We start from the raw sequence: 22129 nt of genomic DNA on the forward strand, positions 1-22129 counted from the left end.
TTGATGTTTAATGGCTTTTTTGCGTTTTTGGAGGGGAAAATGGCACATTAGCTAAGTTGTTTTTATGCATTAGATACAGATGATGCTGGGTTTTTACAAATGGCTTGCAAATGTTCTAAATCTCTTATGACAAAGTATTTCTCAGTTTTACCAAGTTAACAAAACAGACATAAAACAACGCAAAATACCGTGGCAAAGGAAATAAATTCATGTTTGCCTCTCAGTACACTAAATCTAAATGCATACCAATTTTTACAAAATAACTATACAATAACCTACTTCCTAACGAAGATTAAGAAAAATTGCTGGCGAATCTTGACCAGTGGCTATGTGGTTATTAAGTCACATCATACTGATAGTAGAGGTCACCTGTAGGATCTCAACAACAAATAAGGGTGTGCAAAATGTCCAAGTATGGCCTCTTCAGGGCAGCTGCTAAAGACAAGAGCTGTACTTCAGCAAAAGGGTCTCAGACTTCACTGTGATCACTGAGTTTGCTTAAACTCTAAAATAGGAGAGGAAGAAATAAGTACATGTTCAACTCTTAAATTGCTACCAGTCAAAGAACAGTAGCAACTCATGCAAGCTGTCCAGCCAAGATAAGCAGATAGACATTGTATGACACATCAGAGTATAGTGGTTTAAAGCTCCAAGCCCAAGGTCAGACTGCTGACTTTGAAACTGGCTCTCCCACTTATAAGTGGTATAGCTTCCCTAAGCCTAAGTTTCCTCATTTCTAAATATAGGTTAAATAATAGTATCTATGTTCCAGATCTAATGAATTAATGTTCACTAGTATCTAACGAATTAATATATCTGGAATATAATGAATACTCAGTAAATGTTAGGTATATAATAATATTAATAATTGTGTTGTTAATTATTATTATTTTATAAATACATATTGTTCTGATTGAATATAATAGGAATGAGTCTGGGAAGCACCAAATGCCATTCTAGGGATGAGGAAAAGCAAAATGATTCAAACTTAATGAAAAAATGGCAGGATATCAAAGCTTTGGGAACAGTTCTAAAACTAACTATAAAGGCCAGTATATTGAAGATAATTTTGACACTTCATATCATGCAAGGGCTGGACTCTGCAAATACTATTTCCAAAGATGGCAATATGAACTGAGAGGCAAGGGTATCAGAGCAGAACACAGCTATAAGGATAAATCTAAAGTATTAGCATTTGACAGAGGTGGATTCAAATTCCCAGGATCGTGGATCCTGGAAGAAGCATTTATTTTACAAGTAAGTCGTATGCACATCATAGGCGATTCCCAAATCCTCTAAGCAGTGATATTGTTCAAAGACCCAAATTATTAAACAATGTTCATGACTGATCCAAGTAAGAAAAGGAAACATCCCTTTACTGTAGCAGAGGGCTCTGAGTGGGAGAAAATTATAATAGATTCTCTATCAGTGGGGTAATAGGTTAATATAAAAAATGTCAAGCCCTTGATTCTACATTCTGATTTTATTTATAACTCCTGCGTGACAACTTGCGTGGCTCACCTTATTTGAATAGATGTTACTTAATGCGGCAGATACTGATTCAAAAGGAATTGGTTTCTCGGAGTCTGGGTTTCCACAGTACTTCATTGCTTTTATCAAGGAAGCTACAAGAAAACACAAGTAATGTAAGATAGATAGAGTAGCAGAAGGATCATGTTCAATGCTAGCCAAGAGTCCTCCCTTACCTGTGCAATGGGCTAATGATACTTCCATACTTCTGCTTTTACAATCCATGCAAACCTGAAAGAATTAAAATATACCCACAATTAGTTCAGCATAGCAGGCAGGAAAGAAAAAGACAGTCTTAAGAAAAAAGAATACCTAGTTCAAAAGAAAAGAAAAAGCCAATATTTATGATGTCAGACCACCAGAGGGAGGCATTGTTACACAGTCAGGCAGACCGCATACCGGGACAGACTTCTAAGAGACGGCCTTAGCAAACTAAGATTAATGCACTAGAGTATTAACCTTTACTGCAACTAAGCTTGGCTACTTACATTTTCATTTAATAAATGAAACTTCATTTAATAAAAATTAAAAGACTACATTTCCTTCCGTTTAAGAATGCTATAAAATTGTTCTCAACCTTCTCTTATTGAAGGGTCCATTTATAAATGTGATGAAAACTGCTGACCCATTGCTTACTTTAATATTTTACAACAATTTGTTCATATTCGTGGACTCTCAGATCCCATCCATGGACGGAAAGCTGAGAACCAAAATAATCAAAGGCAAGTCTGATTGCCCAACTTCCATTTTTAGAAGCCCATCAAGATGCGAGATCCTAACTAATTTGCTTGGTGTGCCTTAGAGTCTTGCTTCATTCAGGTCCTCAAAAATAGCAGGTAGGAACGCCTTATTGAAGGCCCTGATTTTAAATTCACCCAGACCAAAGTCAGCCCATGAAACTCAGTGAAAATAAATTGAGAAGTTTTAGCAACTCTAGGATGGATTTGGTTATATAATAGAGATGTATCTTACAAATAAAATATAGAAAGTTGCATTTACAACACATTCTAAGAATATGCATGATATATCCAAAAAAAATTCTCTTATGTTGTTCCAGAAGTAAGCAGTTATATTTTAGAAGAACTGTAGAATAATGGGAGATGTGTCACTCTGAGCATGAATAAACAAGCAAACAAACAAATAATGCATGGACTGAGACTTTGCCACTGAATAAATGGCTCCTGTTTTTGTAAGTGAAAAGGATTAATTCAAGGTGACTGGTCAGTGTTTGACTTTTTCTCAAGCTCAGGAACCACACACACTAGTGCAGGTGGTTTGTTGATGTTGATAAACATAATCACTGACCTTCCCTGTGTCCTAAGCAGAAGAATAAATAGAAGTTGCTCCAGTTCCTTCAACCTACGTAACTCCTAGGGGAATGTTCCTACCACTGCAGTGACTAAGAAAATAATTCAGGAAGGTTAGGAGGCAGGAAGACATGCATGAATAGCTCAAGGGACTCTGTGGCTCTTTACTCTGGATGCCCTTTCAATGGCTGGAACTATGAAATAATATTAGTCGCAATGATATTATTTGCATTTTAAGAAATGACTTTTGCAAAATGAGAACAAATTATAAGACCTAGAATTACTGAATACTTACTAATTTCTAGAAAATTTCCTATGTGCATTCTTTGCAATACATCATTGCTAAGCTTCACAACTTCATGAAGTGGGTATTTCTACTTCCAGTTTACAAAAGCAAATGCTTAGGCCCAGATAACGCAACTAGTTATTTGGCTAATATTTGGATAGGATCTATCTATCTTTAAAGTTAATGTTCTTGGGGCGCCTGGGTGGCTTAGTCGGTTAAGCGTCCGACTTTCGCTTAGGTCATGATCTCGCGGTTCGTGGGTTCGAGCCCTGCGTCGGGCTCTGTGTTGACTGCCAGCTCAGAGCCTGGAGCCTGTTTCGGTCTGTGACTCCCTCTCTCTCTGACCCTCCCCTGCTCATGCTGTCTCTCTCTCTCCTAGAAATAAATAAAACATAAAAAAAAAAAAATTTAAAGCTAATGTTCTTCACATACATCATAATTTACTGTAACCATGATGAAATAAACCAAGTAGTAAAAAGGAAATAAAAAAGGGCAGATTGACGCAAAACTGTTGATGTTCTGTACACAGATGGAAGACACCAGGCCAAGGGCAAGTGGCATTTTCTGCTAATTTAAAAATAAAATGCATTGGTTGATTTGTCCCATAATTCCATTATGCAGTATTTTAAAACCATGAAGATGAATGAAAAAAAAAACTTTCTTAACCTGTACCCAAATTATTTGAATTCCTCAGATTTTTCAACTTTAGATCCTAAACGCTGTGGGAATAAGTAATCATTTCCTCCTCTTGACAAACTCTAATCCTGATTTGTAATATCTAGAGAGAGCAGCTAATGAACATTTGAGCATATTCAAAATAAATTTAAAATATTATTAAACAAAACCTGCATATGCTGGTGTTTCCAAATAAATGGACAATCCTAATCTAGCGTTTCCCAAAATATGACCTTGGACCACTTGCCTCAGAATCACCTGTGGTTTAAATAAAGATTCCAGGATGAAAACTAGGACCCAGAAGGCTGCATTGTGGATGAGCACCCCCAGTGAGTCTTCTGCACACACACTTGAGAGTACTCTTTCAGACCCTGGTGACACAGAAGAAATAGGAATGCCAAACACAGGGCCCCACCCCCCACCCTCCAGGGAAGAACTGTCTGTCTACAGTCCAGATTTAGATGCAAGAAACACATGACATGCTCAGGTTGAACTCTATGCCAAATTGTGCAAAGATTTTATAGTCAACATCACGAAAATAAAAGCATATTATATAGGAAAAAGGGTGACATACCAAAAGTTGCCACTAGATTTAAGGCCTAGGATATTTAAAATTCAGTTGTTTTTGTACAATTTGTTTTCTAAATATCTTCTCATACTGAATGAAACACAATCACTCCCCCCACCCCTTGTTTTCACAAGATGAACACACACTGATCCAGAAGGAAACCCTGGATAACACCTGCCGGCTAGTGTGACAGTAGTGGGGCTACGCTCTCTCTCTGACAGTCACGCATAAGCATCGTCCCCTGCCCAAAGTCCCAGCCTTCTCTTCATAAGAAAGTGATATGAAAGGTGATCTTTGCATTGTGTTTTTTGGTGTGTGTGTGTGTGTGTGTGTGTGTGTGTGTGTGTGTTTTACCTTTGCACTATCTTCAATTTGGAAAGCTGGACATCTCAAATTTATGTTTATCAATGAATAGAGGCACAATTATGCAACACCATGGAAAACAACCAACCCATAATGTGAAACTTTTTGGGAAACTACTGATCTTAACTCTTTAAAAGTCCATTTTTGACTTCTATGTCTTTCTCTGATGAGTAACTAATATAAGACTATTCCATTCTTCATAAATAAGTAGTTAACCAACCAAAAATATACAAACCACTGTTTTTAGATGGTGAAAACAAGAAGCACAGGACTGAGTTTCCTGAGACAAAGAAACACGTGAGGCAAGTTCTCCAGTATCTCTGCTTTCTGCACAAAGCAGCTTCTGGGCCAGAGAGTGATGGAAGCCTGAGTAAAATGCAAGAGCTTCTATGAGCTACACAGTCAAGAGCTGGAGTACAGGAAGGGTTAGGTAGGTGATATCTGTGCAAAAGAGTCATGGAAACAAGGGAAACAAGCAGAGAAAGAGCTCCAGAAATTTTCACAGGATTGAAGAAAAGACATTGCTCCATCCTCAAGACCCTCCCCCAACAAATTTAGTATACTGAGGAAGAGAACAAATGGAAATAAGAAGGTAGTAACTTCTTATTTACTCAACTTATAGTATTTACTCAAAAAAGTAGACGGGGGCGCCTGGGTGGCTTAGTCGGTTGAGTGTCCGACTTTTGCTTAGGTCATGATCTCGCGGTTCGTGGGTTCGAGCCCCGCGTCAGGCTCTGTGCTGACTGCCAGCTCAGAGCCTGGAGCCAATTTCAGAGTCTGTGTCTCCCTCTCTCTCGGACCCTCCCCTGCTCACGCTGTCTCTCTCTCTCTCCTAGAAATAATAAAAAAAAAAAAAAGTAGAGGAAAAAATCCAGAAGTGTCTGAGTTTTCCTGGAATTGGAAAAATTAGATGTTCTTCCATCTGTTGGAATGTCTTGGGAGCTATGTTCATTTTAAAGAAATAAGTGGCTTTCTTTTTGCACACCAAGGTCATGAAGACACATGAGGGTCATAGTCTAGAGAAGTAAGTGCCATCATCTCATAGAACGGAGAAAAGCCCGTGCACTGGGGGCTGTTTCAGAAATCAGACATGGTGTCTGGACAAACTATACCCACTCATGAGGGTAAAAGAAAACATCTTGCCATGACCAAGGCCACTTTCTCCAGAGGAGTCTTTTCTCTTCTTTCTAGAAGCATGAAAGCCGACTGTCCAGAATACACTATGCTCAGTACATCTCAACCCTGCATTCTCTCCTCTAGGACAACACCATGTAAATCCCCCACCCGAGACCTCCACCACCACACACACACACACCGGAGGCTTGATGGGATCTCCTGAACACAAATCTATGGCAGTGGGAGGTATAAAGTTCTATGTTCCCTGGGAAGAACAAGTGAGATGAGTGTTAAAACAGGTGGGTTCAAGACACCACAGCTAAGAGAGTAGCTGGTAAAACCCCCCATGACTGAAGAAAAGGGAAAGAATCAGTCCAAACACAATACCTCAACAAGCATGGAGACTCCAGAATAGTCAAAAAAAGTTACTCCACTGCAATCCAGGATCAAAAAGCATTTCTCATTGGGGCCCGGCTGTGAAGCTTCTTCTGTAGGAGAAACAGAGACTTGAGTTACAGAGTTGAGATTTCAGCTGCAGACTTTGTTGGATGGTGGAAAGGTAACAGTGGCCTCATGTTTAACAAGACTGACTCCAAACACTTTTCAGATCTTCTCTTCTTCAGCGAATGACTAGTTACTTCTGAAATCTTTAATTTTTAATTATTTGAATGTTATTTCAGGCAATTCTTACATAACTCTGAGAGGAAGATGGGATAGATTAATTACAGAGAGACAAATGGAAGCTCTACACTTTTAAGCGATTTTAGATTTTAAATGATTTTAGATGATTTAGAATATCTGGCAACCACAGACTAGAGTTGAGGCCTCCAGGCCTTCTGAACAGCACTCTGTCCACACTATCACACAGGCTCCTTCATGGGGCTGCCCTGAGGCAGAGCCCTGTTTTGTCGTGTCTCAAGATCTGTTGCTGGGGCTTGTCTCTTGGGCTTGGAAGGGATGTGTGTGAGGGACCCTAAAAATTAAGCTTGATTTGGTTCTCAGTAAATCTGCCTCTGATGTAATTGATAAGGAAAAAAAATGTCCTTAGGAGATCATGACCTCTTATTTGCCAACATCTTCACGGTCACAGTTTCCTTATATGAAATTACTTATTTCCAAACAATGACATGCCATGTCCAAAGTCCCTCTAAGAACTGATGTGGCTCTCAGAGCACACCATGTGAGGTAAGATACTTCCACTGTTAGTAGCAAAATCTATCAATTAAACTCCAATTCGTTAATTATGAAATTCTCTTTAGAATTAAATTATTTTTAATGTTTATTTATTTATTTTGAGAGAGAGAGAGCACAAGAGGGGGAGGGACAGAGACAGAGGGAGAGACTCCCAAGCAGGCTCATCACTGTCAGCACAGGGCTTGAGGCGAGGCTCCAACTCACAAACTGTGAGATCATGACCTGAGCCAAAACCAAGAGTCAGATGCTTAACCAACTGAGCCATCCAGGTGCCCCTCTGAAGAAACAAATTCTTAATTGAAATAGCTTTGCTATTTAAAGTGCCTATGCTTTTCTCCTAGAATGGCTACAAAAAAAAAAAAAAAAAAACAACTATGTGGGACTATAGTTGTTTCTCAGCATTGGAGGGAAGTGTAAGGGAAATTATGTATTTTTTTAAAACTGCTCCTTAGACGTAAAAAGAGTGGCAAACACTTAACATTTATATATAGCAGTGATTTTTAGGAAAAAGAGAACTGCTACAAAGTTATTCAGGTATAGGATTTGTTTCTAAGTTTCAGCTTCAGCTCTATATTCATACTCATTGTTTGAAATGATAACCATAGAGCATGTACTATGCTTAGGAAACTTCTTGAACTGTAAGATTTCAACACTGTAGCGGGTGATACAAATGTAAGTAAAATACTATTCCTTTCTTCTAGGAGCTCATCCTTGAGTGCCAAGGATAGGATTGGTATATAAATGACATGACAAATGAAAAAGAATGGGAATTTACAAGAAGAAGTCCCTCGAGTGATCACTCAAGGCTTCATGCAAAAGTACCCTTGCGGGATGTGTATGATTCCAAAAAGTAGATGCACTGTGAGTATTCCAACTATTCGGACAGCTGTAATTGAACACTAATGATAGGCACTCAAGAGTGTCTCCTTCTCCCAGGCAGCCAACATATATTGAGGACCTACTGTGTGCCAGGCACTCCAGTAGTGTCTTCTGTTTTCCTGTTTCTCTCAAAGAAAGGAAGGCTAATGGGGCGCCTGGGTGGCTTAGTCGGTTAAGCGTCTGACTTTCGCTCAGGTCATGATCTCGCAGTTCGTGGGTTCGAGCCCCGTGTCAGGCTTTGTGCTGACTGCCAGCTCAGAGCCTGGAGCCTGTTTCGGAGTCTGTGACCCCCTCTCTCTCTGACCCTCCCCCGCTCACGCTGTCTCTCTCTCTCTCTCTCCTAGAAATAATAAAACATTAAAAAAAATTAAAAAAAAAAAAAGAAAGGAAGGCTAAGAAGTAAAGGTTTAAGCTATACTTCCGTTGCCCCAAATGGTAAATTAGAACTTGAAACAAACCTGAAAGCTACCACAATTTAACTCTTATGGACCACTCAGTAGTAATCATTATTATTCACTATTTGCCTAATTAAACATGAGACCTACCTCTACGAATGCAGAGGCTCTTGTTTATATCCTTAGATTTCATGTGCCCTGCTCATTATCAGAGATAGGAGGAGATTGAGATCACAGGTAAAAGAAAAATGCACATCCAAAGCAAAGGTAAATAGTGGAATGTCGATTGATATTTATCCCTCTTATCTTGTAGTTCCACAAATACACACACACACACACACACACACACACACACATACACACACAGGTTGGACTAGAATAACTGTTGTATAGATACTGCTATTTCATTTTGTTTAGAGGTACAGAGACAGAATGTCCAAAAACATGTTAATTCATTGCTTTTTCTAAAAGAAGATACACAAATTATTGTCTATAACTACTACGGTATGGCATGAGTTCTATCATCCCCATCCTTTAGCCAGACAGACATGGCTAATCAACTAGAGTACTTTTTCCACTGAGGTCAAGATCTTAGAATTTTTATCAACTTGATGCTTGAGGAAGACACTACTAGTTCACAGAAAGCTTACTTGTCAATCTGAATGTAATACTACAATGAGAAAACAATCTATGTACATGTTATTTAGAGGGACTGATCACTGGATTCAAATGACCAGAAAAGGTGGTAAAAGGCACAGAAGATTCTTTAAGAAGCTTTTTTTGCTTTCCTATCCTATCGCATTTATTTCACTTGTAAATTATACCTGTCATTCTTTATATTTTCTTTTGATTATTTTATAATTTAAGTGGTGATAGATTAACTATAAAAATATTTGGCTTTTATCAATAGCCACACAAAAATTTCCCTTCTATTGTCTCAGTGTGCTTGCTTTGTCTTCCACTTTACATCCAGTTTCCTCTTTCCTGTTCCTTTAATCAAAATATGGGCATATTTTCAGGCCATTCAAAACAAAACAAAACAAAACAAAATAAGACAAAAGAATTGTGCCATGTAGTTGTAGATAATAATTTAGGTAAGCTAGTTTAAGAGAAGCAATTCATAATGCCTTTTCCAAATAAAGAAGACATCTTTAATGGTAAAGTTACCAATTCAGTCAAATGAAAATTTAAATAGAATGGACACTTCTGAAATCTTTCCAAAAACAAGTGAAGTTTTCTTTTACACAGTACCCTCTCTGTTCTGTCATTGTACAGATTTTATGGCTATAACCTTGTGTTCTAAGCTTCTAAGTAAATCAACCAGTGCAATAAAAATCACATTGTCGTAGAAAAGAGTAAAGTGAATTCACAGCTAATATCCTGCCTTAAGCAAAATGAGGTAAGCTTGGAGCATGTGCAAAGGAGACAACTAATCTATACCCATGTGGGATGTGGTAAATGATGGGCTTTATCTACAAAAAACAACATTTCAGAAAGAAATTAACCATCAGGTGTGGGTGAGCAATTAACTCCAGACTGTGGAAGCAAGCTCTCCCCTGTAGAATATTCATTAACTCCTTTAATTAAAAAGTATTCATAGTTGCATAATTTAGGAGTGCTTTTCATATACTTCAAAAGGTTCTTGACACTCTGTGAGTCACTCCTAATTTTTTAAGAGAAAGAATTTTCTGTTGATATCAATTAACTATTGAGAAGCAGATTCACATCTCTTAATTTCTCAAAAAAGAAAAACCAACAACAACAAGGAGATACAAAATATTTAGAACAAACCATAACATTCTCTTTGGAAAACATGTACACATATTATCAAGCATCTCATTTGTTCATTCACTCATTTGTTCATTCATTCATTCAAGCAATCAGTCAATACAGATGCATTTTGGGTTGAGTGCTGTCCTAAGTAAGGCAAGTAGAGTGGTAAACAAGAGAGATGATGGGCCCTGCCCTCAAAAGATAACAACCACGGTTGTATCTATTGAAGTCAGCCTATTGAACTAGTAATTTGAAATTTTCTGAAGGCTGGAAAAATTATGGAGAGGAGATAGAGGAGTGACCCTGTGTGGTAGACAGAATAATGGACCCAAAGATATCCATATCTTAATCCCCAGAACCTGTAAATATGTTGTTACATGGCAAAAGGAATTCTGTGGCTTTGATTAAGTTAAGGGCCTTCAGATCAGATTATCCTGGGTCATCCAGGGGGTCACAATGCAATCACAAGGGTCCTTATGCGAGGGAGACAGGAGGATGGGAATCAGAGAAGCCGTGGTGGTGAAAGAAGAGGTTGAAGAGAAATCTGATGATGCCACACTGCCAGTGTGGACATGGAGGAGGAGGCCAGGAGTCACAGAGTGCAGATGGCCTCCAGCAGTTGGAAAGAACAAGGAAATAAACGGATTCTCCTCTAAAGCCTCCATTAAGGATACAGCCCTGCAACATGGATGGACCTTGAGGGTGTTATGCTGAGCGAAATAAGTCAGGCAGAGAAGGACAAATATCCTATGTTTGCACGTATAGGAGGATTAGGAGGAACTTGATGGAGGAACAAGGGGGAGAAGAAGGGGGGAAATGGTGGGGGAAAGGGAGAGAGGCAAACCATGAGAGACTCTTGAATGCTGACAAAAACTGAGGACTGATGGAAGAGAGGGGGGGGGGATGGGCATGGAGGAGGGCACTTGTGGGGATGAGCACTGAGTGTTATGTGGAAACTAATTTGACAATAAACTATTTGTAAAAATAAAATAAAATAAAATAAAATGTCATCAACAATAAAAAAAAAAAAAGAATACAGCCCTGCCAAAGCTATCATTTTCTCCTGTGGGATTCATTTCAGTCTCTGTCTTCTAAAACTGTAAGATAGTAAATGTATATTGTTTTAAGCCACTAAGTTGGTGGTAATTTGTGACAGTAGCAATAGAAAACCAGTACACCTGGCTTGCTGACTTGGGGAGCAAGGAGAGGTAGTGAGTGAGGGCAGAAACTTGTTTTAGACTTGAGGATCTGTGAGAGCAGAAATCATGCCTGCTTTCTTCACCCTTGAACATGCAGCACCGGTCATTGTGCCCAGGACTGAACAGATGTTCTGTAAGGAAAAGAAACATGTGCCGAGGCAACAGAACATTAATTAATGCAGGAATGAGAAGAAGAAAAGAACACATGAGGTGAGATCTGGAGGAGGAGGTGAAGGTAATACACCTGGCAAACCATAGCACTAAGAGAGATGTGCACAGGAGTACCACTTGGGACATTCCCAAATGACTACAATGTTTTGGGGACATGGCCTACACATGGTAATGGAAGATTTCTTCATAACTGAGCAATTTTGGTTTTCAGATAACTACAGTGACTGCCATCTTATAATTTATGTAGCTTGTTTCCTATATTTTGATTATTCAATCATGTGCCCAATGACAAATCTTTCCCGTCTGTACCAATTATTACAGGAGGGCGTAGATTTTTTAATTCTCTCCCGTTTCCCACTCCCTTGCTCAGCTTTGTCTCTCTTTGGTTTAGTTACTTCCAGATTTATTTAGTGTTCCTGCAAACCCACTGGATGTCTCCTGGACGTCTTACATTCACCACCCTCCACTTACCTTCCCTTTCACTCCCCAGGCCCCAGGTTCCACATCATCCCAGTGTGAAAGGTCTAAAGCCTCAGAATCGTTCTTTTGACCTCTCCCCTCCTCCAACACCCGAACAGTGCCAGCTGTGTTCATGACATGCTAAAATCTCTCTCAAGTTCATTGTCTCTCTCCATTTCACAATCTTGTGACCAAAGCAGAGGGGTTAGCAGTCTCCCTGCAGACTACTTTCAGACGAGTCTCTCCAGTCCCAGCTTTGAGCATCCCTTCTTGTATGCATGCCCACATGAACAGGGACTCTACTCCTGCCTTTGTTCCCAATTAACGTCACAATTCAGGGCAAGTTAATCATCCCCAGTGGGCCCCAACTTATTATCAGTAAAATGAAGAGTATCCTATCACCTATTTGAAAGTGGAAGTATAGTATTTACTAATTACCTATTTCAGAGGAAAGATGGATGTCCTTTGAAAACTGTCAAATGCTATACAGATATTGTCTATCAGTATAATTTTCATTCACTGACCAAATGTTCATTGAACACTGAAGGATAATGCAATGAAAAGTTAAAATGTATTTCTTGCCTTACACATCTAGTTAGAAGGAAAATATGCAGAAAAAGAACAAACTCTATAACCATTTAAGACAATATGTAACTGAGTGAAGCATGTGGTATCTCTGCTTTCCCATTACTATGATCTCTATTTCACAGCTGAAGGTCCTGAATTCTAGACTGTGCCGACAGCACGTTCCCCTGTATGGGTCTGGTTGACTTCTTTTTTTTTTTTTTAATTTTTAATGATTTATTTATTTCTGAGAGAGAGAGAGAGAGGCAGCATGAGGAGGGGAGGGTCAGAGAGAGAGGGAGACACAGAATCTGAAACAGGCTCCAGGCTCTGAGCTAGATGTCAGCACAGAGCCCGATGTGGGGCTCGAACCCACGATCCATGAGATCATGACCTGAGCCAAAGTCGGAGGCTTAACCGACCGAGCCACCCAGGTGCCCCGACTTCTTTTTATACTTAATGGGATTGCCAAGCAGTGTGTCCTTCAATTTACTTTACTTTTCTGTTAAATCTTGTAGACAGTATAAGGTCTGGATTGCCAGATCGAGGAGATGGTTCTATTCAGGAGAATCCAAATAAAGGCTCAGAGCCAGGGATGACTGAATTAGACACAGGGGGGTGTGAGTTGATTTACGTGACTTGGATAGAGGGTTTGAGTAATGTGGGATGAAAGGGAAAGAAGTACAAGAAGATAAGAAAAGGCTGTAGGTGCCGTGCTAAGGAGGGCGGCTCTGGATCTTCAGAAGGGAAATTTTATGATTAATCATAAGACAGATGTTAAAGTAAAGGTGATTTAAGATTAATCTGTCATTACATGACAGAATAAAGCCAGGATGGCAATTATGTCTCAGCTTGCATGTCAACCCCAAGCATTCACAGTAGCTTCCTACAGCCCTGTGTGGAGAAGATTCTTAGGGTACCTTGGCTCATAGAAGGAAATACTTGACCGATTAGTTCTGTCTGAGGTGAGCATGGGACACTGGGTATTTTCTATCCATGGATTAAAACCAAGAATGTCTCATGACAGAAAAAAAAAATACTAATTCAGTTTGAGCATGAGTAAGGACAGAATCAGAGTTGCAGAGGTGAAATATAAAGATAATAAAACCAAGAGTTATAGGTTGTAGTAATTAAATGGACAGCCTTAGCATATAAAGCACAAGGAGGTAGGGCACCTGGGTGACTCAATCAGCTAAACGTCAGACTCTTGATTTTGGCCCAGGTCATGATGATCACATGGTTCATGAGTGCGAGCCCTGCATTGGGCTCTGAACTGATGGTGCAGAGCCTGCTTGGGATTCTCTCTCTCTCTTTCTCTCTCTCTCTCTGTGCCCCTTCCTCACTCCTCTCTCTCTCTCTCTCAAAATAAATAAATAAGCTTAAAAAAAATAAAGCATAGGGATGAGAGGGCAGGATGGTGTTTCTGAACAAGAAGGAGAAATAGAAGGACCCACGATACTCTGGAGCATCAGAGGAGAGAGCATTTTGCTAGAAGAAATATTCTGATCAACTGGTTCTGACTATTACAGAAGGGACAAGGCAAGGGTGGTGGTGCCCATCCGTTGCTATTCTATGAAAAGTGGGCATGGCCTAGTGAGACAGAGGTGATAACACCCTTTAAAAGTTTCCAGGGGCGTCTGACTTTGGCTCAGGTCATGATCTCATGGTTCATGGGTTAGAGCCCACCTCGGGCTCTGTGCTGACTGCCCAGAGGCTGAAGCCTGCCTCAGATTCTATTTCTTCCTCTCTCTCTGCCCCACCACACTCATACTCTCTCTCTCTCAAAAATAAATAAACATTAAACATTTTTTAAAAAAGTTTCCAGATAAGCAGGAGAATAAGACTGTCAATAAAATGATCATTAAATAAGTACTATACCAGTGTTATGTAAGCATTCTTTGAGAACATAAGGCAGGACAAAATAAATTTACTACCAAAAGTGAGACAAGACCAGAGAAGCTGACATCTGAGCTATACCCATGTTGATATGGGGTCAAACCCATTGATTCATATATTTACATGACATTTATTTTATTTCATTCGATATGTTATATATTCATACAGAATATATTTTATATGGTAATATAATAAACAGTATAATACATTATCCTCTTATTTAAACATTCTACATGTTCTTTTTCCTTTGTACTATTAATGGATATTTCAGTTGTTTCTAGATTTGGGGGAACTATAAAGGAAGCTACTATAAACAATCTTGTATATGTTTCCAGGTACAAATATTAACAGATTCCTTTTTTATTGTCTTTAGAAGTACAAAAATTAATATGTCAGCATTTTCTGTTTTTTGAGTTCATGTAAATGGACTTTTTTCTTTTTGCTCCATTGCATTTTATATGACTTATTCAATTTCCTTTATTGTATAAGTATACCAAATAAGTAATAATATTAATAATAATAATAAAAAGTATATTATGCAATTGAATAAAAATTCAGCTGCATAATATACCACAATTTATACGTTTATCTGCTACCTTTTTTGGAAATATGGGTTGATTTCAGGTTTGGACAGTTATAAATACTACTGTTGTGAATATTATTGTTTTTGTAATTTGCTATACACAGGCTCTCATTTCTTCAGGCTGTCTAAGTAGGAGTGGAATTGGTGGTCATAGGGTATATATAACTTTACACAATTTTGCCAAACTGTCTTCCAAGACAGTTGTAATAGTTTACATGCCCACCAGCATTGTAGCTTTTTGTCATACACCTTCAGGAACCCCGGGCATCCTCATACTTCTAAGTGTTTACCAATAAACACACAGATATATATGCACATATACATGTATATATTACTGGATACATGCAAATTAAATCCACAATTTCTCCATTAACTACTCCGAATAATAGTCAAGCATATTCTCACATGTTTACTGGTAAATTTGAAAATGTCTGTTCATGTATTTTACCCATTTCTAGTGGGTCATCTACCTTTTATTATTCATTGATTTGTAAAGGAGTGCAGCCCTTTGTCCACGTTATATGTTCCATCTATTCTTCCACTTTGGCTTATCTTCTCATGTTTTATATGGTGGCTTTCATTGAACAAAAATGCTTACAAATAATCTAGTAAAGCTTAATGGTCATTTTCCTTATGCTTAATTCTTTGCGTTTCTTGTGTATTTTCTCCTATATTAACCTTTAAATTTATATTTACTTTACCACTCTTAGGACTTTGATTCACTGGGTACTGATGTCGAGGTAGGTGCGTGAATTACACCGGATGATTTCATTCAGTAGATACACAATTGTCTCATCATTGTATATGAGCAAGACTGCCCTTTCCCCACTGCTGTGCAGTGCCACTTTGTCACAAATCAAACATCAATATGTGTGAGATTTTTCTAGCCTTCTGGGCTCTCTCCTTTGTCCTATCGGTCTGTTCATTTATCTTGGAACCAATATCATACTGCATTGATTATTAGAGCTTTATAATATATCTTGAGAGTTAAGAAAATATTCTCTCATATATTTCACACATTTCATGGGTGTCTTGCCTATTCTTGGCCTTTTCAGTTTACAAATAAAATTGAGAATAAGCTTGTCAATTGCCATTAAAGTGTCCTATTGGAATTTTAATAGGGATTGCATTTATGTTTATAAATAAGTTCAACATAAATAAAGCTGACATCTTTCCAGTATTAAGTATTCTAACCAATGAACATTGTAATGTCCTTCCATTTATTAATAAATACCATTTACTTAAGTGTTGCAAGTATTTTTAATACCTTGTAATAAAGTTTTACACTTTTCATTCTGTGTAGGCATGCACATCTTTACTTAAATTTACTTCCAAAAGAAAGAAGGAGATAAGATAGAAGGAGGAGGAAGAAAGGAAGGATGAGAAGAGGAGGGGAGAGGAGAAGGAAGTGGGAGGAAGAGAAGGAGGAGCTGGGCAGGAGAGAGAAAATGGAGGAAGGAGGAATAGAGAAGTGAAAGTAAGAGGAGGAGGGGGAGAAGGGCAGAACAGGGAAGGGAGGAGGAGGAGCAGAGAGAGAAGGAAATGAGGACAGTAGAGGGAGGTAGAGTGGCAGGAAGAGGAAAGAGGTTTTATTCTCTGATCTATATTCAAGTCAGAACACTTAATATTTTTAAAGCTAACTCACCATTGCAGTTGCCATTGGATAGAGAATTGAGCAACGTGTTTTGTTCACACTGAAATGAAAATGAATATTAGGAAAAATAACATTAAAACAATTCATTTCTGTCTCTGAAAACAGCACATGTTTCTTTTCTCCATAAATAACAAAAAACTGGGCTCCAATAATATTTTTCATTAGTCTTTCTTTTTCAGAATAATAAATACAACAAATTGAGATAATAAAATAATCAGCGGTTCTAAGTATTTATTAACTGGGTAGATAATTTATGTTACCAAGTCAGACTATCTTATTTAGAACATTTTCTACAAGACTAAGTTTGTTTTGATTTTTGATCAAATTAAATGTTTACATGTGTTTTCATGTAGTGTATCCAATCAGAAATTAACCTTATTAATAAAACATTCCCTGACAGAGAGCCATTGACCATATATTTCATATTATATTAGAGTTAACTATTCATCTGTGGCTCCATGAAAATCCCTAAGAAACATTCTTGATTTACGGGAATGCTGGAAAATGAAAATAATTCTTTATCCTACAATTAAATTTCTTTGAAATTGTCAATAATTGATGCCCCTAATGAGATCACATGCTACCTACTTCTCAAAGGATTTATTAATATTATTGTTAGTGATGATGATGATAGTAATTGATAGTTTTGACTACCTACTATATACCAATGACTTTATGTTAATTATTTAATCCTCAGAGCAATCCTATGGAGTTACTAATCTCATTTTCCATAGGAGGGAGCTAAAGATTGGAAAGGTTAAATAGCTTGACCAAAGTCACAAAGTGAGAACCTGGACTAAATCCAAAGCTCCTGCCTTTCCATTCAGAACCCCATGCTCCCAACCACTACATTCTACTGCTTCTCCCATGAAATCAGTTCATCTTAAATGCTGCCTAGAGAACATCTATTTTCTCTTCTTGTTACCCAGTGATACAGCTTATATGCTTTAATTCTGGCTCTGACAGTTATCAGCTATATTTCCCCCAGGCATTTTATAATTCTAAGTCCCAATCTTCCTTTTTTGTAACATTCAAATAATGTCACTTACATCATGGGGTTGGGGATGATTAAGTAACAGCCTAATTAAAAGGACTAGCCTCTGAGAGACATTCAATGAAAGCAATTTTCCTTTCCCTGCTCTTATTTTTAATCTTGTCTGAAATCTGTGCAAAAGAATTTCAAATAATTTATGTAGACACTCTACCCTCAAAGAGATGAAGCATAACTCCACACTCTAACTGTGGCTGCACATAGCAATTTGCTTCCAAAGGCTACCATTATGGAAAGGGTAGAAACGGAGTAACTTTCCACTGGGGACACCTGACAAATCCTAGCTCCTGTAGGTGACCAAAGTTAACAACAGAGATGTATCATATTGATAGTATGTACCTTTGACATGATATGATGAAAATGGAACTTCACTACTATAGTTTTACTCCTAAAATCCCATATCCCTGATCTAACCAGGCTAAATTCCAGTAGAGGGGCATTCTACAAAATACCTGAACAATTCTACTCAATTGTCAACAATTGACAAGTTGTCAAGTCAACAAAAATAGAAAAGTCTAGGAAACTGTTACAGTGAAGCAGAATCTAAAGAGACAGGACAACTAAATGTAATGTGATATAGTGGATGGACTCCTGGAACATAAAAGGACATTTGGCAAAACTAATGAAGTCTGAATAAAGCATGAACTTTAGTTAATGATAATGTATCCATTTTGGTTCATTGAAACATTACGCAAGATGTTAATAACAGTAAGAAACTGTGTGGTGCAGGGTATATAGGAATTCTCTGAACCAACGCTTCTCAACTCCTTTGTGAGTCTAAAGTAATTTCAAAAATTAAGTGTATTTAAAAGAAAAACAACTTGTTTAAGCAAAAGAAAATTTGGGATAAACAGAAGATTGAAACTTCCTTTGTAAAGTGAGATCACAAAATGGTGATTATTATAGGGGTATCTATAACCTATACAATAATGAACATGAATCCAACAAACACTAGGACTCTGAGATCCTAATGAGCCTCTGTATTCAGGAAGATATTTAATGATGATATATAAGAAGTATATTGTCCCAGTACAACAAAAACAGGAAATCCTTTTTCAGTTTGTGTTTTGAATATGATGTGATTCTTCTTGCCCCAGGATGTTTTAAATGCCCTTCTATTACCACCGTCTATTGAAAATGTAGCTGTTAGAGAAGAGCACCCTACTTTAGGAACTGTGCACCACTATGCAGAGCCCTATAAAAGGCGGCAAAGCTGCAGTAGTAATTAATTGATGCTGACTCAGGACACTGAGTCTGAACTTGGAACAGGTGCATGGTCCTTAAAACATGAAGTTGATATCATGGACAGACAGAGTGTGACAAGAATGAGATGCCCGAAAGAGCATCCATGCTACCCAAGACCACCCATTCAACCATTCTGGAGACAAATCTATTCCTGGCTCCTCAGATAGCAATGCTTCCGAATTACCATCTAAATGTGTATTGAATCCTTCAGAACTCACAGTATGTAAATACATATAATATTTGCATTATTCTCGTTATAGTGAAATGTACTCTCAAGAGATCCTTCCTCACCATTATAGTTCTGAGTGAAAGAATCCCTTTGGATGTCATTATGTACCAATAACCTAGATTCAATGAACTCTACTAGATGATTAGACTCAAATTTCTGGAGTTCCAAGTTGGTAAAATCACGTATGTGGTACCTCCTCAGAGAAGGCTGTGTGGATACGATGTTATTTTTGACTTCATATGCTACAAGATGAACACATGCCAACTGTCAATTCTAAAAACAAGTTGGAACAACATAGTCTTGCAGAAAAATATTCTAAGGAAAAGATTATCATCAATAAATAACTACTTATAAGAATATTCACATCAGACACTCCACTAGACATGATAAAGCCTACAAAGAATCATATCATTTCAAGAAGTAAATCTACATTTTGGCAAAATAAGACCACAAATTTCTTGTGGGTTAATTAGGTTATTTGGAAGTCTAGACAAATATTCCCACAATATTGTTGTGCATGGTGGTTGTCTGCTTATGCCAGCCACAAGAACCTACCTATCTCATAACACAGCTAAAAACATGTGTTTTCTAAGGCTTTTAAAAAACGACTTGGAGTGCCTGGGTGGCTCAGTCGGTTGAGCGTTCAACTTCGGCTCAGGTCATGATCTCAGTTAGTGAGTTTGAGCCCCGCGTTGGGCTCTGTGCTGACAGTAAGGAGCCTGGAGCCTGCTTCGAATTCTGTGTCTCCTTCTCTCTCTCTGCCCTTCCCCCATTAGCTCTCTGTCTCTATCTCTCAAAAATGAATAAAAGTTAAAAAAATTAAAATTAAAATTAAAAAAAAAATAAAAAGAATTTGTGGGGCACCTGGGTGGCTCAGTCAGTTAAGTGTCTGATTTTGGCTTAGGTCATGCTCTCATAGCTCATGAGTTCGAGCCTCACATTGGGCTCTGTGCTTACAGCTCATAGCCTGGAGCCTGCTTTGAATTCTGTGTCTCCATCTCTCTCTGCCCCTCCCCTGCTCACACTCTTTCTCTTTCTCCTTCAAAAATAAATAAACATTAAGAAAATAAATAAATAAATAAGAGGCCTTGTATCCAACTTGGACAACTGGGAATGTATATCCACCTTTGGCATGAGTGCAAGTTCTTCTTAATCCAAATCACAGGTGGGGTTCCTAATAATCCGATGAAAGTGACATCCTAAAGAGCACAGGGAGAGGAAAAGACAGGGCTGGAGATAACACAGCCAGGGACAGCCTTGTGGGCTTGCAACCTGTGTGGTCACACAGGGTCCTATTGCTTAGAAGGGTCTCCTCCTTGGTTTAATGCTCTCTATTGCCATCTTGAAATTCTTAGTCACTGTTGAACAAGGGAACTCATATTTTCATTTCACACTGCACCCAGTAAATTACATATCTTATTGTGTATTTATGGCCTCTATGGTGTGGGTCAGTATGATGCCCAGAGACAGAAGTATAAAGCTGAAAGGAATAGAAATGAGTCACTGAACAGCTCCTGGGACACTAAAAATGGGAGAGTTAATGCCTCCTATGTACCTGAGTGACTGGGGATAATACACATTCAAGGATACAAGAGAAAGGGATATTTGTAATCTGGAGCAGTCATGGCAAGCTTCATGGAGAGGCTACTACACGCACTCAATGAAACTAATAATATTAACTAATGTTTTATAGGGTGGAGTAGGCCAGGGAGTATTCTAAGTGACTTGCATATATTAACTCATTTAATCATCCTGATTATAGATGAGAAGACTGAAGCACAGAAGGTTTGATAACTCAGTTATGTTCCTGCAAACTCAGGCAGCTTAGCTCCAAACTCCATGCTAAAGGGCTTAAGGATTCAAATATTTATAGATAGCTTATTTCCCTTAAATCATCCTGATGCACATTTGATACCTATGTTAATTAAGACAACTTGTGGAAATAATGCTAGTTTTTATAATAATGTTATAATGATGGCAACAGTTTATGCTTCTCTGAAGTCATTTATCATATTCTATCTCTTTTGGATTCAGATCTGACTCTTCTTTCTCTTGGTAAAAAGATCATTTAAGCTAAATGATTTGTCTTATTTATTCTTCTCAGGGTTATAGTACCTAGTACACATGTCCACTAGATATATGTTGGATGAATGAATAAATGAACAAAGGAATGAATGACAGTGATTACCTAAAAGCTAACTATAAGAACCAAATAAAAAGTACTAAACTATATAAGGTGTAGATGAGAGAGCAGTTTCCACTCTTATAATGTATCATATTCCATGATACAGATCTTAGTATCATGATAGAAGGATATTTGTAGTACAGTAATAGGAACTAGCTTTCCTACCTTGCTGATATCATCCAGTAGCTGGTTGTTGGCATTTTCCTTTTGGATTGTATTCATTAGATCAGTATGAAACTTCTTTGCATTCAGGAAAACAAGTGGGTTGTTTATTGAGATAATTTTCACCTGCTGCAGAGTTTCCTTTGGAGGAAAATATGAATAAATTCAGAGTTTTGAATGAAATAAAAGAGGATAACTATCCAAACAGTCTAACTCTTACAAATCCAAATGTCACTCAATGATGGAAGAATCTCTTAATCAAGGTTTTCATTATTAAAATTTATTTGTAAAAGTTAATATACTATCATGCTTCTTCTGAAAAATATTAGGAAACATTAATAACCATGAGATGAGCCTGTATCTTTTCAAAAAAATGGCACTTATTCCTACTGATTTGGGGGAGGCAACATCCCAAGATAATCCAAAGAGTTATCAAGAAGACCTACCCTTCCAAAAGTACCACTTCTATACAATCTAGAAATTAAAAGTTCATTCACTTAAACATCAGTATTTATTTTAATGAAAATATGTCCTAAAGGGTTAACTCTCAGTCATTTACCTCATAATGATATAGCTTTCTTTGGCTGGAATTATAATCTTACGAGGGACTGATAGTCCTAATTAGGAGAAAGAAACCAAGAGATA

The 22129-nt window shown here is 37.9% G+C and overlaps 1 protein-coding gene across 1 annotated transcript in view; it reads right to left on the reverse strand.

Annotated features, from left to right (window-relative positions):
- Positions 1-313: 313 nt before the first annotated feature.
- Positions 314-22129, reverse strand: part of SLC26A7 (solute carrier family 26 member 7) — a 121080-nt gene continuing 99264 nt past the window's right edge. The window contains exons 13-18 of the mRNA XM_039240584.1: positions 21488-21625; positions 16604-16652; positions 6233-6333; positions 1707-1761; positions 1522-1625; positions 314-505 (exon numbers count right to left, since the gene is read on the reverse strand). Of these exons, the coding sequence (XP_039096515.1) occupies positions 470-505; positions 1522-1625; positions 1707-1761; positions 6233-6333; positions 16604-16652; positions 21488-21625 (483 nt within the window). The 3' untranslated portion in view covers positions 314-469. The remainder of the gene's footprint in view (positions 506-1521; positions 1626-1706; positions 1762-6232; positions 6334-16603; positions 16653-21487; positions 21626-22129) is intronic.

This window comes from Hyaena hyaena, unplaced genomic scaffold (assembly GCF_003009895.1).
Source record: "Hyaena hyaena isolate Hyena2069 unplaced genomic scaffold, ASM300989v1 scaffold_177, whole genome shotgun sequence".
Classification (NCBI taxonomy): domain Eukaryota; kingdom Metazoa; phylum Chordata; class Mammalia; order Carnivora; family Hyaenidae; genus Hyaena; species Hyaena hyaena.